At 47.8% G+C, this 26124-nt stretch overlaps 1 protein-coding gene across 5 annotated transcripts in view; it reads left to right on the top strand.

Moving 5' to 3' along the window:
* The window catches only part of CFAP61 (cilia and flagella associated protein 61), a 2132686-nt gene that overhangs the window by 1299361 nt on the left and 807201 nt on the right, over positions 1 to 26124 (top strand). For all 5 annotated transcript variants that reach the window (XM_078649333.1, XM_078649336.1, XM_078649335.1 and 2 more), the window contains one exon: positions 16578 to 16746. In XM_078649333.1, coding sequence (XP_078505459.1) covers positions 16578 to 16746 — 169 coding nt within the window. The remainder of the gene's footprint in view (positions 1 to 16577; positions 16747 to 26124) is intronic.

Here is a 26124-nt window from a genome sequence, read left to right as displayed (position 1 = left end):
CAAGAGAGCTGGTTTTGCCTGTAAGAAAGCTTTACCTTTAAGTAAAGGCACCAAATACTTCTGTCTTGGGATATTATAAAATAGACAAAACAACATTAGGTGCATATTGTCTTGTAAAGAAAAATTCTCACATTTGCACACAGGTGCATCCTCAGGCTTGTACCAACCATGGCTGTCACAGAGAACCGTATAAATCTGGGTAAATCGAAATTTAACCAGAAGCCACCTGTGAAAAGGAATGTTTACTTCAGCAAGGTATGGTTGAATAGCTAAACAAGTAATCGTCATGAAATGGGCTCTGACCGTGGGTTTGATTAGTTGATTTTCCTCCCGATCCAAGCTCTTCAATTTAGGAAAGTTAAGCTTGACCCATTCTAGGTCTGCTTTTTTTAAACCCAAAGGGGAGGAAAATATCTCAGGGCGTCCAAGTTCTATTGAGCACTTGTAAATATAAGACAGCCAATCAATATCTTTAAATTTATCAAATTTTAAACAATCCATCAATATTTTATGGTTCAGACCTAAGTTGTTGTTAATCCAAACCCTAATCCATAAGAGAATAGGTGCCATGGACAGGATATCAGTAATGTACCCTAATCCAAGCTCCTGATGGACTGAAATAGTGGCTGTCGACTGAGGGAGCCCTAACATAGACCGGAGAAACTTGTTTTCCTCCCTTTGGATAGTATCACTTTTAGCGTAACCCCACAGACCTGCTCCATACCTTGCTATTGCTAGTGTTTTTGCCTTGTACAAGGCTATTAGTGCACCGCTCGGTTTCCCACCAAGTCTCCTTGAAAAGCTTACATTTGCATTTGCCGAGCTCCTCACCGCTTTAGTTTTAGCTATTATTTGTGGAGTCCAGCTCCCCTTAGTATCAAGAATTATTCCAAGGTATGTGAAAACCTTGACACTAGTGATCGCTTCACCGTTACAATAAAAGGGTTTGGTATTATTTTTAGCAGCCCCAAATGCCATAACATGCGATTTAGAATTATTTACCACTAGGTCAAGTGAGGACATAAAATCACTGAATGTATTTAATAGTCTTTGAAGACCTAAATGTGTCCGGGCTATTAAAGCAGCGTCATCCGCGTACAGGAGAACAGGGATAAGAGTATATCCTGCACGCGGGATGTCTAAGGATGCAGTTAAAAGTTTTTTCTCCAGAGAATTTATATATAAAGTGAACAGCATGGGGGCAAGAATGCAGCCTTTGCGCACACCCCTGCCCGATTTAAACCATGCTGTGTGATTTCCTTCTTGATTCATTCTAATAGATGCCTTTAAATCGTTATGGAGTTCAGCCAGAAAGTGGACAAGAGGTGGGTCAAGGCCCAATTTTAACAACATGGACCTCAGCCGAGCCCTGTTAACCAGGTCAAATGCTGTAGACATATCCATGAAGGCCACAAAAATTGACCCCTTTGCAGCCCTTGTATATTTTTAAATTATCAAATGTAAATTTAAACATTGATCCTCTGTGCCTCTTCCTGAACGGAATCCATACTGGGCATTAGACAAGATATCATTATCCAGTGACCACTTATTAATTCTAGCAAGCAGTACTTTGCCCAGGATCTTCATAGAAGAATCCAACAAGGAAATGGGACGGTAACAATTTGGGGTCATTTCTTTGCCCTTTTTTAAAAATAGGCACTATGATTGAGCATAACCAGGTTTTGGGAAAACCCCATGCAAGTACACAGTTAAAAACATTCGCAAGTATCGTTGCCCACATCTTTGAATTTAATTTATAGAGATCCAAAGGTACCCCATCCGGGCCAGGGGCTTTGTTCCCAGCAGAACCTTTTATCGCTACCTCAACTTCAGTTACACTAAATTCTAGTTTAGGTAGCATATCGGAGGGGCAAGGCATATGAAATGTCTCAGAGACTTCATTACTCCCATAAATTGCAGAAAAATGTTTAAGCCAGTCTGCTTCAGGGATATTTACTTCAAGATCTATATTTCGTGATTGGGCAAATAAAGGGTTATTAATTATTGACCAGAATTTGGAGCTTTGTTTAAGAGTGGTAGAATCCATTAAAGAGTCCCAGGCTTCTTCTTTTATAACTTTTTTCCGTGTCTTCACCACCTCAGCGTAGTTCTTCCTAAGTTGGGCTACCAGTGACTTGTCTCTAGGAGTATGTTTAAGCGCTCTCAACAGTGCAGAGTGAGCTTTAGAACATGCATGATCGAACCAACCATGGACTGGGGCCGGTCCCCTCCTTGGGCTAACTGTGAGCTCATCTTCCACTCTAGAACAGATAGCCTCAAAGGCGGCAACTACCTCTTTCCCCCCCATGTCTGAATCCCTGCATGTATCAAGTTCCACTGCCAGTTCTTGTTCAATCAGACCTAAAAAGTCCTCAGGACACACTCTACACCATTTTAGTCGCCTCCCTTGATCTTTGCTCTTGACATCCTTCACAGAAGTGCCCAGCAAGGCACCTTTGAGTAGACAAAGAGACCCGTCCATGACAAGTGACACCGGGTTATGATCACTAAACCCGCTTACTATGGCATTATAAAAAATTACATAGTGGAGAAGACCTGGGGACATAAAAATATAATCAATAATCGACTCACTTCCCCTTGCATTATATGTGACCACATGATCACTTGGATCAAAAAACCCTGGTTCATATAAATCATTGGATGATAGCAAATCTTCCATAGCTGAACCCTTTGAGCTATGCTCAAAATGTGGCAAAGTCGTGTGATCAGGACCATCAACATCCTCAATCTGGCAATGTAACCCACACAAATGAACATTAAAATCTCCCATTAAAATGAGTTGCACAAAAGTGGTTTGCTTTGACACATAATCAGTTAAAAAAGAAGATAAACCTTCTAAAACAAAATTTGGGGCACCCCCCTGCATTGAATTATAGCAATTTATAAAAACTATCTTTTTGTCTGGTAGGAGGATTTCCAACAGCTGAAAATAGTGTGAGGAGCTGGAGACTTCCTTAACACTACCAGCTACATTAACGGACACTAGGAGCATCAGGCCCCCTCTATCCCTTCCCACCGGGGAACTCTGGGCTTTAACAAAGAATGATGTGTAGCCATCCAACCAAAAAACGTTGTCCCTAGACCAAGTTTCTTGTAAGGCCACTATATCATACTCTTTTAGCATTTTTAACCAAATCGGGTCTTCCTGCTTTGAGCGTAACCCCACAATATTCCAGGACAATAACCTGACGTTTTCCCGGCCAGGATCTGTTGGGCCATCACAAGCTGTAGATAATATATTACAGGGTGAAATGTTAATAGCATTATCATGACCATAGGCTTTCTTTCTCATTTGATCGTGCACTAGTCAGTCAATATCTGCTTGTCCCATAAATCTATTAGACAGGATTAAATCGTCTCTGGGCATGATCTTTGAAATATTAACTGTACCACCACCCCTAGATTGCTTGGTAACCCATTGATTAGCTTGTAAAGGCGTAACTGCTCTATCTTCTTCCCATGGGTTATTATTATGCTGCGGCCTAGTTTTTTCGCCGCCAAATGTCATGTGTACTGGGGGATAGAAAAAACCCAGGGGCATGGCACGAACGCCCTTACCTACTGGGTCCAGGGGAGAAGCATCCCACAAGAGGCGGCTAGTTGTATTGCGTGATTTAAAATGTACTATTACACAGTCGCCTGTCACACATTACTTTGTATGGCCCACCCAATTAACCCTTCTGCCTGTCAGTATATTATCTGCAATGTCACTTTCGCCCGAACAGTTCGCATTGCACCATTTTTTGATATGATTAAGTAGGGTTTCGTGTGATTCTACCTCCCCGTCAGCTAGTTTGGGCACATTTACCAATATTGCTACAAAAGGTGTTGCATCTGGTGGTAGATTTACTGGGGGTACCATAACCGACCGCCCCCCCTGTAAGCCTCGAGCCCTTTCCAATGGTGTGAAGCTAGGCATAGCTTCCAAAGTAGGCGTGGATATACCCTTTTCAACTTTTCCTTTATTGGGCACAAGATTATCAGTGACCGTGTTAATCAAGGGACCGCCAACCTTGGGTGCAGGTACCTGTAAAGCTGGTGGACACAACACAGTTTGTATGGAGGGCGTAGGGACCTGTTTGTTTAAAAAATCATTTATATGGTCACATTTCACCAATAGGTCCTTAACACAGTCCTTCAAAGTCTCAGTTATATCAGTGGCAATCTGGATTAGGGCGGATTCCAGTCTGTCAGAAAAAAGTTTTTCTAATAGTGACGAAATACCCTCCTCTGTAATGTAAATAGCACGTTGACCCCCAATCTGGCTACTTGATATACTGTCCTTAACACCAGGGACAACAGATATGGGAGGTATCACTGTTTCTGGCAGTTCCGGAATAGGAAGTACAGTGGGGGACTGGGGCATGTTAGGTCTACATGTCTCAATAATGACCCTTGGTTCCAGCGGTATACAGTTGATGGAAAAAGTATTAGGTGTACCTGAGCCCTCTTGAGTGCTTTCAAGGCCCAGCTCCCGCTCTGTGACCGCAATCTGGGTAGAGAGTTCGTCCACTTTCGTGGTCAGATAAGTTATAATACTGGTGGTATACTTAGGAACTTTAGCTTTCACTTCACCCACCACAGATGTTGGTAATTTTCGCTTACCCATGATGAAAAGGACGTGGCCCGTCCCGTCCCTGGTCGTCCTTGGACGGCCTTAGACGGCCCGCCCTCTGCCCGGGCTCCGCCCGGCGTCGCCCGCGCGCGTCCCGCGACGCGGGAGGAGCCGCTGTAACTTATGCGCCTCCGGGCGCTGAGGGCTGGCGCTGCTGACGCTGGACGCTGGACCCGGCGTCCCCGGTAAAGGGCATGGGGCGCTGGGAAATGTAGTCCCTCCGCTCCGCTCCGAGGGAAAGCGCTGCTGCTGCTGGTCTGCCGGTCTCAGTTTAGCGTCCCTCCGGACCTCCGGACCTCCGCACAACAATGCCCCCAGAGAAGTGCCCCCGCTCCTCTGCAGGAGCCGCTGTAACTTATGCGCCTCCGGGCGCTGAGGGCTGGCGCTGCTGACGCAGGACGCTGGACCCGGCGTCCCCGGTAAAGGGCAGGGGGCGCTGGGAAATGTAGTCCCTCCGCTCCGCTCCGAGGGAAAGCGCTGCTGCTGCTGGTCTGCCGGTCTCAGTGTAGCGTCCCGCCGGACCTCCGGACCACAATGCCCCCAGAGAAGTGCCCCCGCTCCTCTGCAGGAGCCGCTGGAACTTATGCGCCTCCGGGCGCTGAGGGCTGGCGCTGCTGACGCTGGACGCTGGACCCGGCGTCCCCGGTAAAGGGCAGGGGGCGCTGGGAAATGTAGTCCCTCCGCTCTGCTTCGAGGGAAAGCGCTGCTGCTGCTGGTCTGCCGGTCTCAGTTTAGCGTCCCTCCGGACCTCTGGACCTCCGCACAACAATGCCCCCAGAGAAGTGCCCTTCACGAACGAGCCTCTCATAGTAAAACGTAGAAAATCATCTAGGCCTATACACATTTGGACATACATTTCCAAAGTCTCATTATAAGCATTAATTTCATTACTCTTCATACATGAATAAGCAAAACTACACGTGCAGACTTTAATATGTGCACGTTTAACCCGAATGCATCACTTTATACGTGAACTAATTCATTATGCATCATCTAAAATACTTTTTCGATTAAACACTACATTGATCTTCATAAATGACATAGTTACATTTCTATTTGCTCTAATATATGCTACCTTAGTACTACATTTCTAATGACCATACGTTAATACATTCCTTTAGATATGCGGGTGCTGACTATCTGTAATTATGAGGCACCCCTACAAATTTTAGAATAACATGACGCTCTATCAGGGGAAACTAGGGAGCCCTTGTAAATGTTCTGCGGGGCGGCCATCATCTTACTCCACTTGAGTATAGCTGATGCACCCTGTTAGACCTGTCAGCCTTAGGGTGATCTCCCCTACATTTTTGCCCTTTTTGCCTCCCATTTTTATCCTATATTTTGTTGGACTTAGGACTCTGGGCGCCTCACCACTGCTAAACAGTGCTGAGGTGCAGGTGCTCTCCCCTAAAACCTTGTGAGGCTGGCATATGAGCCACAAGCCACTGCTACCGCAGTAAGGCTTAATCCTCCATAGGCTAACATTGGGAACCTCCCCTTATGGGATAACTTCTGACAGGGACCTAATAAGTCTGTCATGTTTGGTCTTGTTGGACTCGGGGCGGGGAACCCTTTCCATTGATATATAGGGTTTGGGCATTACTACGCTAGGGATCCCACTTTTATAAAGGGGACCTTTTCCTGCCTACACTTAGATTAGGCTCTGCAGACTCCCCCCTCCCATCTGCATACTGATAGCCTGCCTGGGTTGGGAGGTGGGAGTGGTGATTCACACCTTCTTCCCTGGGATGAGCTGTGATGGGCTGTCCACTGTAGCCTTAAAGGCCTGTCTCTCGTCACTTTGACAGCTAGGTCAGGGAAGGCAGGGAACATACCAGAACTCCCTGGACTCTTCCAGAAGCCCCTGCCCCCGACCCTTCCAGAGACTTCCACCACTTTCTAGCCCCATGACTGTAGAATATATAAGGGAGGGTCCTGGCCTCACATTCTTGTTACACTGCTGGACCTGGAAGAATCCCTGCTGGAGTGAGGACTGCTGCGCAAGAGGATTGCCACTGGGAAGGAGGCTGACTGCTCCAAGGAACTGCTGCCCCACAACCTGCTGAGCTGCCCTACTGTCTGCTGATCCTGCCCTGCATGGGAGACTGCAACATCACCACCAGAGTGTCTCCACAACATCCCAAAGGAACTACTTTTCTTTGAACAGCATTTTAAAGAGTCTTCAACCTTTTAAAGATTGCCTTTTTGGGACTGCACCCTTTTTAAGCTAAAGGAAACTACCTGTCCTTGGACCACAGCGTTTTAAAGACTGCCCTTTGGAACAGCAACAACACTCTCAAGATTTGCCCTGCAACGCTGTGCCTGCCCTCAGCACTGCTTGCCCCGTGATCCTCCCAGGGCTCTGTGATTGCCTTTGCTTCTGGCGCAAGCCCACTGAAACTGGCCCTGAGGTCACCGCCACTGGGACCGGAGCGCGCTGTGTAGCGCTGAGAAGCGAAGCTCTGTGTGGCAGGAGGCTCCGTCGTTGCCCAGGACTTGGAGGCACTGTTAAGCGCTGTGCTAAAGGAGCGCTGTGTGGCTGTGACCCCCACCCGTGCAGCGCCTGCTGAGCCCAAGGCCCCAGGGGGAGAGGAGCCTCGCACCTGCGTCCGCAACCACCATCCCAGGTAACGCCTCAGTGCAACCAGGCTGCTGCGAAGGGGCGGGGTGCGGGTTGGCCGGGTACCTGGAGTGTGAGCTTTGTGCTTGGCTGGAAACCGTCCTTCACTGACCGTCCTACGGGGGCATAATTACTTGGTAATTGACACTGGGGCAGTTTTTTAGCATTACCAGCAGCGCCTGGGCAGCCGCACTTCCTACGCTGGGAGCATCATTTCTATGAGAGGCACACTTATTACGCCACAAGGGAACTTTGGCCTAAGAACCTTCCCCCAGTGAATTTTGACCATAAGAACCTACCTCAAGTGTACTTTTACCATCCAAGGACACTGTGAGAAAGACATTACCAGCAAGAGCCCTTGGCACACATGAGCTTTTGGTGATTTGATCAGGCCTGGGAACTGGATTCATTCTTATTGATTATTGATCTTGCTTGGAAACTGGAATCCTTTTTTTGTTATTGATCAGGCCTGGGAACTGGATGCATTCCTATTGATTATTGATCTTGCTTGGAAACTGGAATCCTTTTTATTATTGATCTTGCCTGGAGCTGGATTTACCTGCTTTTGGATCTTGCATAATTTTTAGGTAAAGATATTTATATGTTTATATAAAACCGGTGTAGTGTCTTTTTCTTGTGTGCGTGTTTCACTGGGAACTGTTGGTGTGTTGCACAAATACTTTACACATTGCCTCTGAGGTTATGCCTTTGCTGCTCTGCGCCAAGCTACCAGGTCGGAAGCTGTGGTCCCTACTTGGACTAGGGTGCATACCCCTGCCAACTAGAGACCCCGGTTCTAACATTGGTGGTCGAGCGGTGGGATAGGACTTGTGCTTGTGTAACACCACGCAGCGACGCAGTGTACACCGCAACCCTACACCTGACTCTACTGAATTTTTGTCTACCCTCTCCAATTGGCATTTTTGAATTTTTTTTTAAATTCTCTCTGACGGGCTGCTCTTTTTAAAAGTCCTTTTGCCTAAGTCCCATTTGGTTTTCTCTACAAACATCTGAGGCCCTACCTAGCAAGATGGAATTCGAGCTGGCCAATCTGGAAGTTTACACAGTGGCACAACTCAAGGAATTCTGCGAGGAGAAAGGGGTGCCCTTCAAGCGAAGCGCCAAGAAGGCAGAGCTTCAGAAAGCCTTGAGAGCATGGGTAACAGCCCACCCAGAAGGAGATGGTGACGGGCAAGGACCAGAGCACGACGCCACGGGAAACCTTGACCTACTGCACTTGGCGGGAAATGGTAATATGTTACCTGGTACAAGGGTACCTTCCAGGGCAGGCAGTAGTGGGTCAGTGAAGAGCCTGTCCGTAGAGGACCTGGAGGACAGGAGGGAGGAGAGACAGCTCAGGTTGGAGCTTGCCAAGCTGGAGAAAGAGCGGGAAAGAGAAAGGTGGGCCATGGAGCAGGATCGCGAGAACAAGCGACTGGCTATGCGAGAAAAAGAACTTGCCCATGAGCTCAGCCTGAAGGAACTGGAAATCCGGGCCCTAGAAGTAGGGGCCAACAGCAACAAGAATGGTGGCAGCGTACCTATGGAAGCTTCACGTGAGTCCAGGGTCTTTATGCCTAAAGATGTGATGGCCAGTTTTAAGGTGGGGGATAATATTGATAAGTGGTTAGCCGCCTATGAGGTATCTTTAAGAGCCCATGGGGTCCCAGAGAGTTATTGGGGGGGTGGTTTGTATAAGTACCTACCTCCAGATGTTAGGGACACCCTTCTTTACCTAGAGAAGGAAGACCAGACTAACTATTCTGTCATGAAAGCCGCATTGCTTAAGAGGTTCGGTCTTACCCCTGAGAGGTATAGGCAGAGGTTTAGGAATAGCCACAAACTTCCCACACATAACTGGGTAGACTTCCTGGACTACGCTAGTAAAGCTTTAGATGGTTGGGTGCGGGGCAGCAATATGCATGACTATGAAGGGTTGTATGACTTGTTTTTAAGAGAGCACCTTCTAGAGAAATGTTTTCCAGAGCTGCGCCAACACCTGGTTGACCGCAAGTTGACCAATCCTAGGAAGCTTGCGGAGGAGGCGGACACCTGGGTCAGTACCAGGGTGTCCAACAAGGGTTCTGGGGGGGACTCCCAAAGGGGTGGTCAGGGTTCCTACCAGAAGAAAGAGGGGGGAGATAAAAAGAAAGAGTTTCCCAAAGGCCCCCAAAATAATTCACAAGGGAAAGGGTCTGGGTCCCAGACCCAATCTGGCCACCAGAAGCCCACTTATCCTGACAAAGGTCAGCAGCCCAGAATTGTCCGGTGCTATGAGTGTGGTGAACTTGGACACTACAAGGGGGATCCCAAGTGTCGCAAGAGAGCACCACAGCCCACTGGAGGTAAAAACCCCGGGGTGGCTAGTGTAGCGCTTGGGGAGGAGCTGTCCCTAGATGATGGGAGTGAGGGGGCAGGGCTTGTCCTAGTGTCTCTGGGAGACAGTGAGATGGTTCCCAAGGTCCATGTGCCCTCAAATACTACCAAGTAAAGGCAGTGGGTCACCCTCAATGGTCGGGGGTGGAGGCCCTGAGGGACACAGGTGCCAGCATGACTATGGTAAGGAGTCAGCTGGTGTCCCCAGAGCAAATAATTCCCGATGCAGTCCATCCAGTTGTGATGGCTGACAACAGGGGGGGTCACTATCCCATAGCACAGGTTCCATTTGAGTGGGGAGGGGTTTCAGCCCTTTTAAGAGTTGCTGTGAGCCCTGCCATGCCAGTGGACTGTCTGTTAGGGAATGACCTAGAGCATACTGCCTGGAAGGAGGTAGAGCTCAAAGCGCATGTGGAGATGCTGGGGTTACCGGAGTGGATTTGTGCTACCACACGGTCTATGGCTGCCCGGAAAGGGAGTCAGCCAGGGCTGGAGCCTGGAAAAATGGCCCAGCCAGCTGCTAAGAAAGGAGGAGCCCGAGGGCATGGGGAGGCCGCCCCGGGGCAGTCACCCCGTGAGATGGATGGGGCACCTGAGGAGGTTGCACCGGAGTCCACGGAGGGGGATGTTGCTCCCTTGGGGGACTTACCTACCCCTGCAGAGTGGCAGGTGGAAGGAGGGCCCACCAGGGAGGAGTTTTGCCGGGCACAGAAGGAGTGTCCTACCCTTGAGGGCATGAGGCGACAGGCCGAAGCCCAAGCAGCAGGCAATGCCTCCGCGAAGTATCATATTTACTGGGAGGATGGGCTCCTTTACAGTGAGCCCAAGGCCCCTGTGCATGGGTCATCAAGGGCCTTAGTGGTCCCCCAGTGCTACAGGGCCTTTCTTTTGGAACTGGCCCATGAGATCCCTTTGGCAGGACACTTGGGCCAAGACAAGACCTTTGCTAGGCTTGTCCCACATTTTTATTGGCCGCAGATAAGGATCTCCTCAGATACATTCTGCAGGACCTGTCTGACCTGCCAAGCTAGTGGGAAAACAGGGACTAAGCTGAAGGCTCCCCTGGAACCGCTGCCTGTCGTTAGCACCCCCTTTGAGAGGGTGGGCATCGACATTGTTGGGCCCATGGATCCACCGACTTCTTCTGGTCACAGGTTTATCCTGGTTCTGGTGGACCACGCCACCCGGTACCCAGAGGCTATTCCTCTGAGAACCATCACTGCACCTGCAGTGGCACGGGCCCTAATGGGGATTTTTACTAGAGTGGGTTTTCCCAAAGAGGTGGTGTCCGACAGGGGTACCAATTTTATGTCTGCCTACATGCAAGCCATGTGGAAGGAGTGTGGGGTTACTTATAGGTTCTCCACCCCTTACCACCCACAGACCAATGGTCTCGTTGAGAGATTTAACAAGACCCTAAAGGGCATGATCAGGAGTCTGCCTGAGGGCCTGAGGAAAAAGTGGGACATCCTCTTGCCCTGTTTGCTGTTTTCCTACAGGGAGATACCGCAGAAGGGGGTGGGTTTCAGCCCCTTCGAGCTTTTGTACGGTCACCCTGTTAGGGGGCCTCTCAGTTTAGTGAAGGATGGGTGGGAGAAGACTCCAAGGAGGCTTCCCCAGGATGTAGTGAGCTACATGCTGGCCTTCCGTAGCCAAATGGCTAAGTTGTGGAAACAAGCTTCTGACAACTTAGAGGCCAGCCAGGCGGTAATGAAGGAATGGTACGACCAGAATTCTCACCCTGTGGAGCTAAAATCTGGACAGAAGGTGTGGGTCATGGAGCCTGGAGAGCTTAGTGCCCTCCAGGATCGCTGGACAGGCCCTTATGAGATATTGGAGAAGAAGGGCAAGGCCACTTACCTAGTGGACCTTAAAACCCCCAGGCAGCCCCACAGGGTGCTACACGCCAACCGCCTCAAACCCCACCAGGAGAGGTCTGAGCTTACCTTACTGATGGTAACTGATGGGGCCGAGGAAGAGGAAAGTGAACCTCTCCCGGACCTCTTTGCTTCCAAAGAGAAGGATGGATCGGTGGAGGGAGTGGTCCTCTCCCCTTCCTTGACTCCTGAGCAACAGAGGGACTGCCGCCAGGTCCTGGGGCAGTTCTCCTCAGTGTTCTCCCTTATCCCTGGGATTACCCACCTGTGTACCCATGATGTAGACACAGGAGACAGCCCCCCTGTCAAGTCCAAGTCTTACAGGTTGTCAAATAAGGTGAAGGCCAGCATCCAGAGTGAGGTCACTAAGATGCTGGAGTTGGGGGTGATAGAGCCCTCCAACAGCCCTTGGTCCAGTCCGGTGGTTCTGGTACCAAAAGCTGCCCCACCGGGCACCACACCAGAACTTAGGTTCTGTGTGGATTACAGGGGACTGAACTCTGTGACCAAGACTGATGCTCATCCTATCCCGAGGGCGGATGAGCTCATTGACAGGCTGGGGGCTGCCCGATACCTGAGTACCTTTGACCTCACGTCAGGGTACTGGCAGATCGCCCTAACAGATGGAGTTAAAGAGAGGTCCGCCTTTTCCACCCCAGAGGGCCACTACCAGTTTAGGGTGATGCCCTTTGGACTGAAAAATGCTCCTGCCACCTTCCAGCGGCTGGTGAACCGGGTCCTCTCCGGTTTAGAGGCCTTCTCTGCTGCCTACCTGGACGACATAGCTGTCTTCAGTAGCAGCTGGGAGGACCATTTGGGTCACCTCCAGGAAGTGCTTCAGGCTCTGCAGCAGGCAGGCCTGACTATCAAAGCTAGCAAATGCCAGATAGGGCAGGGGTCGGTAGTCTACCTAGGACACTTGGTAGGAGGGGGCAAGGTGCAGCCCCTACAGGCCAAGATAGAAACCATCCTGGCTTGGGAGCCTCCCAAAACACAGACTGAGGTCAGGGCGTTCCTGGGCCTCACAGGATACTACCGCAGATTTGTCAAGGGTTATGGCACTATTGTGGCCCCCCTTGACTGAGCTAACCTCTAAGAAACAACCTAGAAAAGTGATCTGGACAGAGGCTTGCCAAAAAGCCTTTGACTCTCTAAAGCAGGCCATGTGCACCGCTCCTGTGCTCAGGGCCCCTGACTTCTCCAAAGAGTTCATTGTCCAAACGGACGCCTCAGAGCATGGCATAGGGGCAGTACTTTCGCAACTCAATGAGGAGGGAAGGGACCAACCAGTAGCCTTCATCTCCAGGAGGCTGCTCCCCCGAGAACAGCGGTGGAGTGCGATAGAGAGAGAAGCCTTCGCGGTGGTCTGGGCTGTGAAGAAGCTGAGGCCATATTTGTTTGGCTCCCACTTCCTGATCCAGACTGACCACCGGCCCCTCAGATGGCTCATGCAAATGAGGGGCGAGAATCCCAAATTGCTGAGGTGGTCCATTTCCCTACAGGGGATGGACTTCAGGGTGGAACACAGACCCGGAGTAGACCACGCCAATGCTGACGGTCTCTCTCGGTTTTTCCGCCTTAGTGATGAGAACTCCCTGGAGGTTGGGTAGTTCTCCCCACTTTCAGCTGGGGGGGACATGTGTTAGACCTGTCAGCCTTAGGGTGGTCTCCCCTACATTTTTGCCCTTTTTGCCTCCCATTTTTATCCTATATTTTGTTGGACTTAGGACTCTGGGCGCCTCACCACTGCTAAACAGTGCTGAGGTGCAGGTGCTCTCCCCTAAAACCTTGTGAGGCTGGCATATGAGCCACAAGCCACTGCTACCGCAGTAAGGCTTAATCCTCCATAGGCTAACATTGGGAACCTCCCCTTATGGGATAACTTCTGACAGGGACCTAATAAGTCTGTCATGTTTGGTCTTGTTTGACTCGGGCGGGGAACCCTTTCCAATGATATATAGGGTTTGGGCATTACTACGCTAGGGATCCCACTTTGATAAAGGGGACCTTTTCCTGCCTACACTTAGATTAGGATCTGCAGACTCCCCCCTCCCATCTGCATACTGATAGCCTGCCTGGGTTGGGAGGTGGGAGTGGTGATTCACACCTTCTTCCCTGGGATGAGCTGTGATGGGCTGTCCACTGTAGCCTTAAAGGCCTGTCTCTCGTCACTTTGACAGCTAGGTCAGGGAAGGCAGGGAACATACCAGAACTCCCTGGACTCTTCCAGAAGCCCCTGCCCCCAGACCCTTCCAGAGACTTCCACCACTTTCTAGCCCCATGACTGTAGAATATATAAGGGAGGGTCCTGGCCTCACATTCTTGTTACACTGCTGGACCTGGAAGAATCCCTGCTGGAGTGAGGACTGCTGCGCAAGAGGATTGCCACTGGGAAGGAGGCTGACTGCTCCAAGGAACTGCTGCCCCACAACCTGCTGAGCTGCCCTACTGTCTGCTGATCCTGCCCTGCATGGGAGACTGCAACATCACCACCAGAGTGTCTCCACAACATCCCAAAGGAACTACTTTTCTTTGAACAGCATTTTAAAGAGTCTTCAACCTTTTAAAGATTGCCTTTTTGGGACTGCACCCTTTTTAAGCTAAAGGAAACTACCTGTCCTTGGACCACAGCGTTTTAAAGACTGCCCTTTGGAACAGCAACAACACTCTCAAGATTTGCCCTGCAACGCTGTGCCTGCCCTCAGCACTGCTTGCCCCGTGATCCTCCCAGGGCTCTGTGATTGCCTCTGCTTCTGGCGCAAGCCCACTGAAACTGGCCCTGAGGTCACCGCCACTGGGACCGGAGCGCGCTGTGTAGCGCTGAGAAGCGAAGCTCTGTGTGGCAGGAGGCTCCGTCGTTGCCCAGGACTTGGAGGCACTGTTAAGCGCTGTGCTAAAGGAGCGCTGTGTGGCTGTGGCCCCCACCCGTGCAGCGCCTGCTGAGCCCAAGGCCCCAGGGGGAGAGGAGCCTCGCACCTGCGTCCGCAACCACCACCCCAGGTAACGCCTCAGTGCAACCAGGCTGCTGCGAAGGGGTGGGGTGCGGGTTGGCCGGGTACCTGGAGTGTGAGCTTTGTGCTTGGCTGGAAACCGTCCTTCACTGACCGTCCTACGGGTGCATAATTACTTGGTAATTGACACTGGGGCAGTTTTTTAGCATTACCAGCAGCGCCTGGGCAGCCGCACTTCCTACGCTGGGAGCATCATTTCTATGAGAGGCACACTTATTACGCCACAAGGGAACTTTGGCCTAAGAACCTTCCCCCAGTGAATTTTGACCATAAGAACCTACCTCAAGTGTACTTTTACCATCCAAGGACACTGTGAGAAAGACATTACCAGCAAGAGCCCTTGGCACACATGAGCTTTTGGTGATTTGATCAGGCCTGGGAACTGGATTCATTCTTATTGATTATTGATCTTGCTTGGAAACTGGAATCCTTTTTTTGTTATTGATCAGGCCTGGGAACTGGATGCATTCCTATTGATTATTGATCTTGTTCGGAAACTGGAATCCTTTTTATTATTGATCTTGCCTGGAGCTGGATTTACCTGCTTTTGGATCTTGCATAATTTTTAGGTAAAGATATTTATATGTTTATATAAAACCGGTGTAGTGTCTTTTTCTTGTGTGCGTGTTTCACTGGGAACTGTTGGTGTGTTGCACAAATACTTTACACATTGCCTCTGAGGTTACGCCTTTGCTGCTCTGCGCCAAGCTACCAGGTCGGAAGCGGTGGTCCCTACTTGGACTAGGGTGCATACCCCTGCCAACTAGAGACCCCGGTTCTAACACACCCCAACTGTGACTCTCTTCCATCTACCCTCGGAACCCCCCACCCTGGCAATGGCCTGGTCCTTCATTCACGTATATTTTGTTCATAAAATAACAATGATGTTTTATGTAAGTGTCTTCTCACAATCATGGTCAATCATCTGGGCTATATTACAATTAAGGCTCCCTGTTTTTTGTTTTTACGGATTTTACAGATAAATACAGACAGAAAACAATGTGTTTTCTGAAAATGTTGCTTCTTTTAAGTGACTCTCTGTGCTGTCTTTCATGAATTATAGGCCGGCGTCTGAACAGATGGACAGCAAGGGAAATTAAAAAACAGGATGAAATTTCTTTAAATAACGGCATATGTCCACATACATTTATGGTATAATGCTAGTATTTACCAGTGGATGTATTGTTATGTAACATTTGGCAGCTTAAATAGCTCAAACATGACAGACATCAAAGTATGAGTGCGCGTCTATCAGTTAAATAGATATGGGAATGTACAGTTTTACAACTTCTTTATAAACAAAACACAAAATAAATATGGATAAATACAGATAAAATTACCAGAAAAAAATATGGATAAATGCAGACGGAAATGGCCAAAAAATAAATACCATAAAACCGGGAACCCTATTTACAATTCTGCCGCCTGTGTGGCCTTACAAACAGACCTATTACTTCACTCACAAACACATTGAGAGAGATTGATTTTATTTGTAGAAGTATTTGTAACGAACATGGGCGTGTGTATCAGAATGGATGTGGCAAGCCTGACTGCGAAGAGGAATAACTGAGGGGCTCTTTTAGGGGAGGGGGTGAAGCCAACGCACGTTTTTATGGCGCTGTTAAATAGCAGGCCTGCCTGCAGCAGTGATTAGTCAGCTGTTTGTGGCCGGTGCCTGGGCAGCAGGCATGCTGGGGCCTTGTCTCTCAGCTGCCCGGAAGCCACCAAAATACAGTGTGCAACAAAGACCGCCATGTGCGCCGTACGTTAAATGCAAGCTAAAAGTAAACGCCCGTAGTTAACACAGCAATTCGTGTTTTATTTCTCTTTGTGGGACGGGCCAGTGCTAGAAGGCATTATTTGGCTTCAACAGGAAGACGTCAATTTGTAAGTGAGTGTTTCTTAATGAGTAATTTCGTGCCATGGGCTTCTGGGCGCTCACAGCAAGATAACAGGCTGGGACCGCTCGGGGCCCGCCACCAGCCCACCAGATGTCTAATTAATGCCTGCTGTCAGCTGCTAAAATGTCACTTTTGGATGTTTTCTCTTCACAGCCACTGCTTTAATGATAAAGATTATGCGCTGATGTCACTCCGATCCTGGGTTAATGTTGTGGTTGGTAAAATGACGGGCATAGACCGAGATGCCAAGTACGTGTCGGTTTCCAAAACCGAGAGGGTGCCATATGACCACCTCGTTCTCTGCAATGGGCTGCAATATCAAGTAAGAATTTCGCCTTTTTCTTTTCTGTCTATTTAAATATTTGTTTTCTCATTGCAGTTCCAAGGCAACCAAATCACCGCAGTGGTTCTCAAATACGTTTTCTAAATGTACGTTATTGTGACAGACTTGGGCCCAAAACGACGCAACCCATTTCGTAATAGTTTCTTAAATTTGTACAATCACAAAATATACTTAATGCACATCAGGCAAAGAAATCAGCAACACCGCAGGGGCCTCATACAGCAAGAAAATTGCACTGTAAATACGTTTGTGATCGACAAAATTCTTTTTAATTGCGCATGGATAAAAGACAACACGTTTAAGCTTTATATTTATTTATGACATAGTTGTGTACACAGTTAGCCACTTCAGAACACGTAATTTAACACTTAATTTAACCTCAAATTATATATTGAGGGTAAAAGCTGGATGTGGGAATTTAAGAATGTGAGGATTGACTCTCCCAATCCCGCGTCCTTCTGTCATTCTGAAGTCTCCCTTCTTGAGGTAGAGTGCACAAGTCGAACGTCAATGCAAACAAATCAGGGCCCAAGAAGCTACTGAGCAGATGTAGTTAGGGTCAGGACCGAGTGTTCGAGTGTTGGATCGTGAACATTTAAAGTAGCTGGGCACAACCATCTGCTTGGAATGTCACCTTGGGAGCTAGCAGAGAGTGCAAGTCTGACTTTCTAAATGCAATTTGGGAGAGCTCTCCCTCCTACATACTAGATTTTCAAAAAAAGAAAATGACTTAGGGCCAGATGTAGGTAATTCGTTTTTATCGATTCATAAATACCGAATTTTACCGATTCGGTATTTATGAATCGGTAAATATGAAGGTGTGACATGTAGGTGAAATCGGTAATTGAATTACCGAATCTGTAAAAATCGGTATTTACCGAATCGGTAAATACCGATTCGGTAATGCCCATTGATTCCTATGGGCATTGAAGCCCATAGGAATCAATGGGCATTACCGAATCGGTATTTACCGATTCGGTAAATACCGATTCCAGCAAGGGTGCAGGGGGTGTCACTTTGACACCCTCTAGCACCCCAAATAGTGGCATGTGTGCCATGTGGCAGACAGACATGCCCTAAGGGCATGTCTGTCTGTCACATGGCAAAGGTGTGCATGCACACATGTGCATGCACACCTGGATTCGGTATTTTACCACCCAATTGGATTGGGTGGTAAAATACCGCTTCTGTAAGGCCTTAGGGACTCTGAAGAGTCCCACCTACATCCTGAAGTTACCGAATCGGTAAAATTGCCAATTCGGTATTTTACCGATTCGGTAAATTTACCGAATCGGTAAATTTAGCCCCCTACATACCAAAAACCCATTTACCGGTCGGTAACGGACGAAATCGGCCGTTACCGGTCGGTAAATGGCCTCCTACATCTGGCCCTTAATGTTGTTTTTACAGCACAGCTTTCACATTGATTGACTACAATTCTAAAGTTTCTGGAGGAGTGGTCAGGAAATAGTCTAAGGCAAACTTTCCTAGACTTTTTTTGTGCTCAACAAAATGTACTTTCTGATGGATACTTCAGCCTGTGGATTCCTCACCTTATGAATACCCCCTGCGCCAGCATTCCGCAGAAATTCTTTCCTAGCTCTCCCACGTCGATGACGACGTCACACTAGCACAGCTCTGCTCATGACACAGTATGACAGCATTGGAGCCACAAAAGGACCTTGTCGGCGTGCTGACGTCAGTTCCCTTTATTCCGTGTAGTCGACGTGTAACGTTTTTTCTAGGGGCTCTCCATTTTCTTGAAGAAAACTTTGTATCCTTGTTGATTTCAGATGGCTACTTCCAGGAAGACTGTGTTTAAACCCTGCAGAGAGTGTGGCGGGCATATGTCGATGACCAGCATGAAGATTGCCTCTGGTGCTTATCGTCGGACCACGACGTTGAAGAATGCTGAAGCTGCAGGAGAATGATTCCTAAGGCCATTTCAAGAGCGTGAAGCTAAGCTGTTTATGGCCAAAGCTAAAAAAGGAGAAGAGGGGTCGAAAAAGGGCGAAGTCATCGTTGTCCCATACGCCGAAGTAAAGAAAACATAAGTAGTCTAAGAGGAGACATGGCTCTTGGCACCGTTCTTCGAAGGCCAGTGCTTCGCTGAGTCTGACTGAGTGACTTTGAAGAAAGGACTTCGTTTCTCCATCTCCTTCTCCTCGGGTGACGCAGTTCCATCTCTGGTTCCGGGGTCGCCAGCTTCGAAAGGCTCTTTGAGCAATAAAGGCTCTCTTGCTCCTGCGATGTCTCCGGTGCCTAGGGAGTCGTCACCAGGCCAGGTGGCTTCACCTGTGCGAGTGCCGTCCCCGGCTCCACAGCCTCCAGTTCGACCTCAGGAAGGTACGGATCCATATCCTGCTTTTCCTGCTCCTGGGTCAGACTCTTCACATTTTCTTAATGTGATGTTTGGTATGTTTGCCAGGGCCTCTACTCCATCTGGTGCGCTTTTGGGCCCGTGGGTCCTTTGGCCTTTAATTTGGGTGTTCCTCAACTCTATCCTCAAGCACCCTTTATGCCATTCTTGCTGTCGACTTCGACTTGGCATTTCCCCGCGCCTAGGTCCTCCACTCCGGCTCCTCTGACTCCTTCGGCTGTTTATTCGGCGCCTCCTCGAGTTCGATCGACGTCGAGATTTGAAGCTGAGGCTCCTCTGTCGACGTCGTTGATGACTTTACTGCGCCGCCAACGCCAATTCTTAAACAACGCTCTAGGAGAGAGGCGAAGAGGCTCCTTGAAGAGGAGGAATATGCACAGGATCACGAGGAAGGAGAGGTTGTTGAGTCTATGGATGAGTTTGAGGGCCTACATGAGGCCAGTGGCTTGGATACTTCTCCTGAGTATGTTCTCCCATCTGCAAAGGCTGGGGTTGTGCAAGACATTGCTCCTTATCATGTGGTCATAAGGAAGGCGGCTGATTTGCTTGCTCTGCAGCTTCCCTCAGCTGAGGTGAAATCTAATATCCTTACGGAGGTTCTTAATCTAGCCTCTTCAGCTTCTGAAGTATTGCTTCCCTTTTCTGAGGCTTTGACGGAACCAATAATGGAGGTGTGGTAGAAGCCTTTGTCTGCTCCTGGGATTTCTCTTTCCATCTCTAGAAGAAACAGGCATGCTCCTGGGGATCCAGCATTTTTGTCTTCATATCCGACACTGGAATGTTTGGTTGTCCAGGTTTCTTGTGCGAAGCATTCTTCTTGTTCTTTCCCTACCATTCTTGGTGATAGGGATTCTAAAAAAATGGAGCAGACGGCAAAGAAGGTGTTCCCTTCTGCAAGGCTCTTAAATCCACCAATGCAACCTGTCTTCTTGGAAGGTCTATCCATGCTTAGATGGACTCAGTCATGCAGCTAACTCCGAAGTTGCCTGAGGAGGACAGAATCATTTCTTGGAGGTCCTTTCTGATTCTCAGGCTGCGGACCTTCACGTGATTCAATCGGGTCTGGACACTGCTGACTCTGTGGCTCATGTGATGGGGTCCTCTGTGGCGGCAAGGAAACAGGCTTGGCTTTGTTTCGTCTGGTTTCTCAACTGATGTTCAGGCGACTCCGCTGGATTTGCCCTTTGATGGGTCAAAACTCTTTGGTTCAAAGGCGGACTCAGCCTTGGAGCGTTTTAAAGACAGAAGGGCTACTGCAAGATCTCTGGGTCTCCAGGTGCAGTCCAGAGGATACGGCTACAAGCGGTATTGTGGTTTTGGGAGATCTGCTTCCTTTTGTGGCCACCAGCAATCTCAACAGGGCCAGCAACAGCAGAATCCCTTTACAAGTCCTACAGAGGGAAGAATAAAAGAGGCCTCAGGGGAGCAGCTCGACAACAGTCCTCCTCCTCTTCCTCTACTTCCCCTCCCACCACCGTTGGTACAACAGGAAAGCAGTTCTAGATCCCCCATCTTAGAACATGTTGGTCGGGTTGGAGGTTGGGTGTCCCTCTTTCTACAAGACTGGAGACTGATCACGTCAGATCGTTGGTTCTTGCATCTTGTAGAGTATGGGTACGCCCTTCTCTTTTGAAGTATCCTCCTCCTTACCCTCCTTGCTAGGGTTGGTGCTCAGAGGACCACTTGCTGCTTTTACAACAGGAGGTTCTTACCTTGCTACAGAAAGGTGCGATAGAGGTCGTTCCGGAGCAGGAAAGGGGTCAGGGTTGCTACTCTTGGTATTTCCTGTTCCCCAAAAAGGATGGTCGTTTAAGGCCAATCCTGGACCTCAGGATTTTGAACCTTCACCTCAGACAGGAGAAGTTCAAAATGTTGACCTTGGCTCAGGTTCTTCTTGTGCTGCAACAGGAAGACTGGATGGTGTCCATCGATCTACAGGATGCATATTTTCATCTTCCCATCCTGAGGTCGCATCGGAAGTATCTCCGATTCACGGTAGGATCGCAACATTATCAGTTTACGGTTCTTCCATTCGGTCTCACGCCAGAGGATGCTCGGGCTGCTCTTTCATGGGCACCATAATGTTGTGCCTTTTGCCAATCTCAAATCCTCCGGTGCACTGCACTTCCGTTGGAGCAAAGGAAAAGGGGTTGTGTGGCCAAAACTCAGGCCAGGGGGCTCAATGGACTGCACACTGTCAGAGGTTAACCAGCACATGACAGGTGGGTGGAAAACTGAAGCCTCAAAAACAACAAGAATCCTTCTCTTTCGCTCTTTGCACTGAAATTCTGCTTCTGTGGCAAAACCAGATCCTCCTTTTCTGATGTTCAACGCCTTCTGATGAAGAAAGCACAATACGTTGGAGATACAGTTGATGAAGCACTTTCTGGGTGTTGGGACTGTTCATCTGTTAGCTGTCACTGATGAGAATTAGAACTCATCTTTATCACCGTTCTGCAGGGTATCATTCTCCCTTTGACTCTGGAAGATCCCGCAGAACCTAGTGACGTAGAAAATGTGACACAGTTGTTTCCTTCAATTAAGTACAAAAACAGTTCATTGTACAACAAGGGACTGCAAGCAAGTGGCCTGCAATCTTTAAAGGAGTGGCCATACCGTTTCTGGTCTAGAACACACTGTCATTCTCAAAGGCAATACAAAGACAAAGGCAGTAGGCAAAACAGTGCCTCTAGCCTCTTTAATTGGGTTTCCATGTGAGAGCATATCCTCTACCATCTAAGGGTAGATCGCGACATGGGAATTCTATCTGAATGGATGTCCTCACACATGGTGGCATTGTCTAATGGGGCAAATACATTTTTTTTCTCTAAATGATTACATATAGGTGTTCCCTAATTCCTTATCTACAACACCTCAAAAGAGAAATCGCATAATACATTTTATCAGGGACATGTAGATACCTCCCTTTAAGAATTGTGCATCAGATGGACTATGCAATGCAAAAGCTAATGATCAAAATGTGGAAACAAAAGACAAGAACTAGAGAGTCCTGGTATTTCCATTATTTAAAATACATCTGGTCCATCAAAAATTAAAGCAGCAGGAAAAAGGAACTAAAAACTAAATTAGAATACGCATTGAATTTGTCATATTCAAAAAAACGTAAGGTGTCACCTATTGAGGTGGAAAACTTGTCTTACTATAGTATTGAGTCATTTCATTTTTCATTTAATTTCATCAACTTTTATTCGATTATAAAATTGTACAATCATAAAAAGTACAGTTTTATAAAGATCATTAATTAAAACAGTAAGTAGAAAAAATCATTTACATAGGACGCTTATAATGTTAAGAAACAATTTTGCGACGGGTTATTATTACTGATTTTAAAAAGGTTGCTACCAATTTTGCTTCATATGGATTTTTCGGTGTCTGAAGATAAACGAGTGCTGGATATGTGTGTCTAAGTCCACTTAAACGGAGGAGGGGCAGAATCCATTTTTTTCTTGCTGGCCTATAATATTTACAGAACAAAATGACATGGACCGTAGATTGTTTGCAAAGTCCGTCACATGGACAGCATGTCAGGTTTCGAGACCAGTTATTCAGTTCGGGAAATGAGACTATGCGGAAGAAAAGGTCAAACCGTAGTCTTGTCAATAGGAATTTTTCATAGTTCGACAGAAAAAACATCAAGTAGGGCTGCATCAATTTCTCTGGCTGCAATATGCGGATTTTTTCGTTTTGTGTTTTAACAATCTCTGCTTGGTTGCGAAGCTCTCTTAGATGGCCCATGCAGAGTTCTTTAAGCTGTTTTTTTGAAATGTCTTCTATTGAGGGTGGTTCAAGAAAATATTGCTCGCGATCTAGGTCTTGGAGAAATTTATGGATGTAGTTGAGCCATGGTATTTTTCTCCAGTGTGCTAGGCCAAGGCATTCAGTGATCAGGGAACGTGTTATATGGCTTGCAGGATTACACCATATGCGGTGCCAGAGCATGAGAGGCTGGCATCGTATGGTGTCTGTTACATATTCCATGCCCAGCTCCCGATGTGCTGATAGAATCGGGGAGCTTTGAGGAAGGGCAAGGATATATTTAATAAAAGCGTTCTCCGTTACCTGGAGTTGGTCAATATGTCCGTGGCCCCAAATGCCTGCTCCATATGTGGCCACACTATGGCATTTTGCGTAATAAATCGTTAGCAATTCCGCTGGAGCAGGTTTTCCAAGTTTTCTAGAAAAAGCACTTAGCGCTGATACTGCTCGGCGAAAGTTGAGGTTCCTGGCTTCAATTGCTTTGTTCCAGGTCATTGTATCTTCCACAAGTATGCCCAGATAAGGGTATACCGATGTTTTTTCCAGCTTGTTATTATTAATAAAAATTGGTTTCGAAGCACCCCGTTTTGGTCCAATAGTCATTGTGAAAGTCTTTTTAATGTTTACTTTTAGACCCAGAGAGTCCATGAATGCCACGTATTTGTTCAGCTGCCATTGGAGTTGATTGGGGGTCCGAGCCAGGATGACCGAGTCATCGGCATACAGAAGGATGGGTATCGGGCGGCGTGCTATCTGTGGAAGGTCCTGGCTCCCTTCCAACATAGCCTGTTCAATCCCGTTGGTATATAGATTGAACAGGAAGGGAGCCAGTACACACCCTTGCCGTACTCCTCGTGATATTTTAAAGGGGCGTGATAGTTCGCCGCCAGTGCCATAACGAACTCGGCCTTCAGCGTTGGTATATAATTCCCTAAGGAAGGCTAGTAACGATGGATCCACTCCAAGGCTAGTCATGATCTGCCACAGCTTTGCATGCTGAACGCAGTCAAAGGCCGCGCTCAGGTCTACGTAAACCAGATAGATGTTGCCTCCCTTCGCGCGTGTGTATTTTCCGGTCAGGAGGATCAGGTTTAGGACCTGTTCCACCGTCCCCAACCCCTTCGGGAAGCCGTATTGCAGGTCTGTGATGGTGTTGTTTTCCTGGGCCCAGGATAGTAATCGGTCCAGGAGTAGTCGACCTGCAATCTTGCCCGTGGAGTCCAGAAGGGAGATTGGTCGGTAGCACGCGGGGTCGTTACGGTCCCCTTTCTTGAATATTGGCAGAAGGGTAGATGATGACCATGATGGAAGAAGTCCAATTTCAGTGACTGCGGACATTACCCGGGTGATTATTAATGACCAGTAATCGCTATTGTGTAGAAACAAATCCATAGGCACCCCGTCTGGACCGGGAGCCTTGCCGGTTTTTGAAGCTTTTATGGCCTTTCTAATCTCAGCAACTGTGAAACGTAGGTTAATCGGGTGGAAATTATTGTTTACTTGTTCCCGAACTTCTGATTGGGGTGGATCCGTTGTTGAGCCAAAAATTTTTATAAAATGATGGACCCAGTCATTCTCAGTTATTGCCACGTCTAAATGATGGGGGTCAGTGGTGTTATCCAGAAAAGGTGATCTTATTGTCTGCCAAAATGTGATACTATCTTTTTTTAGTGCACTCTCATGTAGTTGGCGCCATAGGTCTTGCTTTATCTGTCGCCTACGGTTTTTCCGGGCGTTATTATACTTTTTCCGCCGGTACGAGATGAGTGGGGCATCTCTAGGTTTTTGTCGAAGAGCTTCTTTAAGAGACGTGAGGGCCTTTCGGCAGTCAGAGTCAAACCATCTCGTCGTGGGGGGTTTTAATTTATTTGATGTATTTTTGAATAGCTCTTCCCTTATTGCTCCTTGGATGTTGTTAAAGGAGGTAATAATTGATTCGGGGGATGCCTCTGCGGACAGACAGTCTGTTAGCCATGTCTGTGTTTTTGCGAGTATCTTTTGCGTGGTCTCTTCTGGATCGATCTTTGACCATCTGATGGTGTAGCCGTTCTTTTTCTTTATGGCCAGTGATTGTTGATCAAGAGAGGTGGCTTTTGTTAAAAATAAACCTACTTTTCCCGTAAGGAGTTCCACACTTAGGGGATAGTGGTCGCTGATTGGACTGGACCCTACTTTATAATTTTTTAGTAGGCCTTTGCAGGTGTTTGAGGCTAAGATAAAGTCAATGGTTGTCATACAGCCTCGCCCGTGAAAGGTGGGTAAAAATTCTTGCGCCGGGTTAACTAACTTATTGGCAAAATCTAAGTCCAAAGTGAAGAGAATTTCTTTAAGCTTATTTCCACCCGGGGTGTGAACAAAGTGAGGGATGGGATTTCCAGATTCATTCTGTAATCCACAAATCCCACTTTTATGGTTTGGACATAATGCTTGATTAAAATCCCCTCCCCATAAGTAGTTAAGTGTTTTATTAAGATTTGCACTTTGTAATGATAATATGAATGACATCATTTCATCAAGATGGGAGCAGCGTTCTAGAGCGCCTGCATTGTTGTAATAGTTTATGAGTATGAATATATTTTTCGTTGCTGCCACCTGATGGGTAATTTGAATGATTTGAAAGATAGGTGTTTCCTTTAGTAGTTTCACTGTGAGTGGGATGGTGTTAGAAAAGTAAATCATAAGTCCACCTTTTGGCCTTCCCATGGCACTCGGTGTTGCTTTAGTGAAGAAGGTCTTATAACCCACTAGGTGGAGAGGGGTTGTGCGCCAGGTCTCTTGGAGGCACAAGATTTGGTGGGTCCTCGCAGTATTCAGCCATAAAGGACATGCTATTTTTGCGTTTAGGCCTGCGATGTTCCAATAGGCTATGCCTACGCTCGTGACGTCTTTATCTTTCGCATTGATGGATAATGTCATATTGTTGATATTAGTTTCACTGGCTATATCTAGCTCATTATTTAATCTATGGCTGATTTCCACTTCTGCTGGGAGGATACTAATACGGAGGTCGTTGAGGGAGGATGATGATATCTTGGGTATAAAGGGCAACTCTGGTTGTACTAAATGGTGTTTATCAGACACAGAGTGTTGTGTGGTGTCAGTTTTATGGTGGCTAAGTTTGTCCAAAAATGGTCAGTCGACCATTTCGAGGTAATCGAATCGGTTTTGGGTTGGGAAGCCCTGCCATCCTTCGTATGCTT

This window comes from Lissotriton helveticus, chromosome 6 (assembly GCF_964261635.1).
Source record: "Lissotriton helveticus chromosome 6, aLisHel1.1, whole genome shotgun sequence".
In the NCBI taxonomy this organism is placed as follows: domain Eukaryota; kingdom Metazoa; phylum Chordata; class Amphibia; order Caudata; family Salamandridae; genus Lissotriton; species Lissotriton helveticus.
This window is presented reverse-complemented; position numbering and strand designations above follow the sequence as displayed.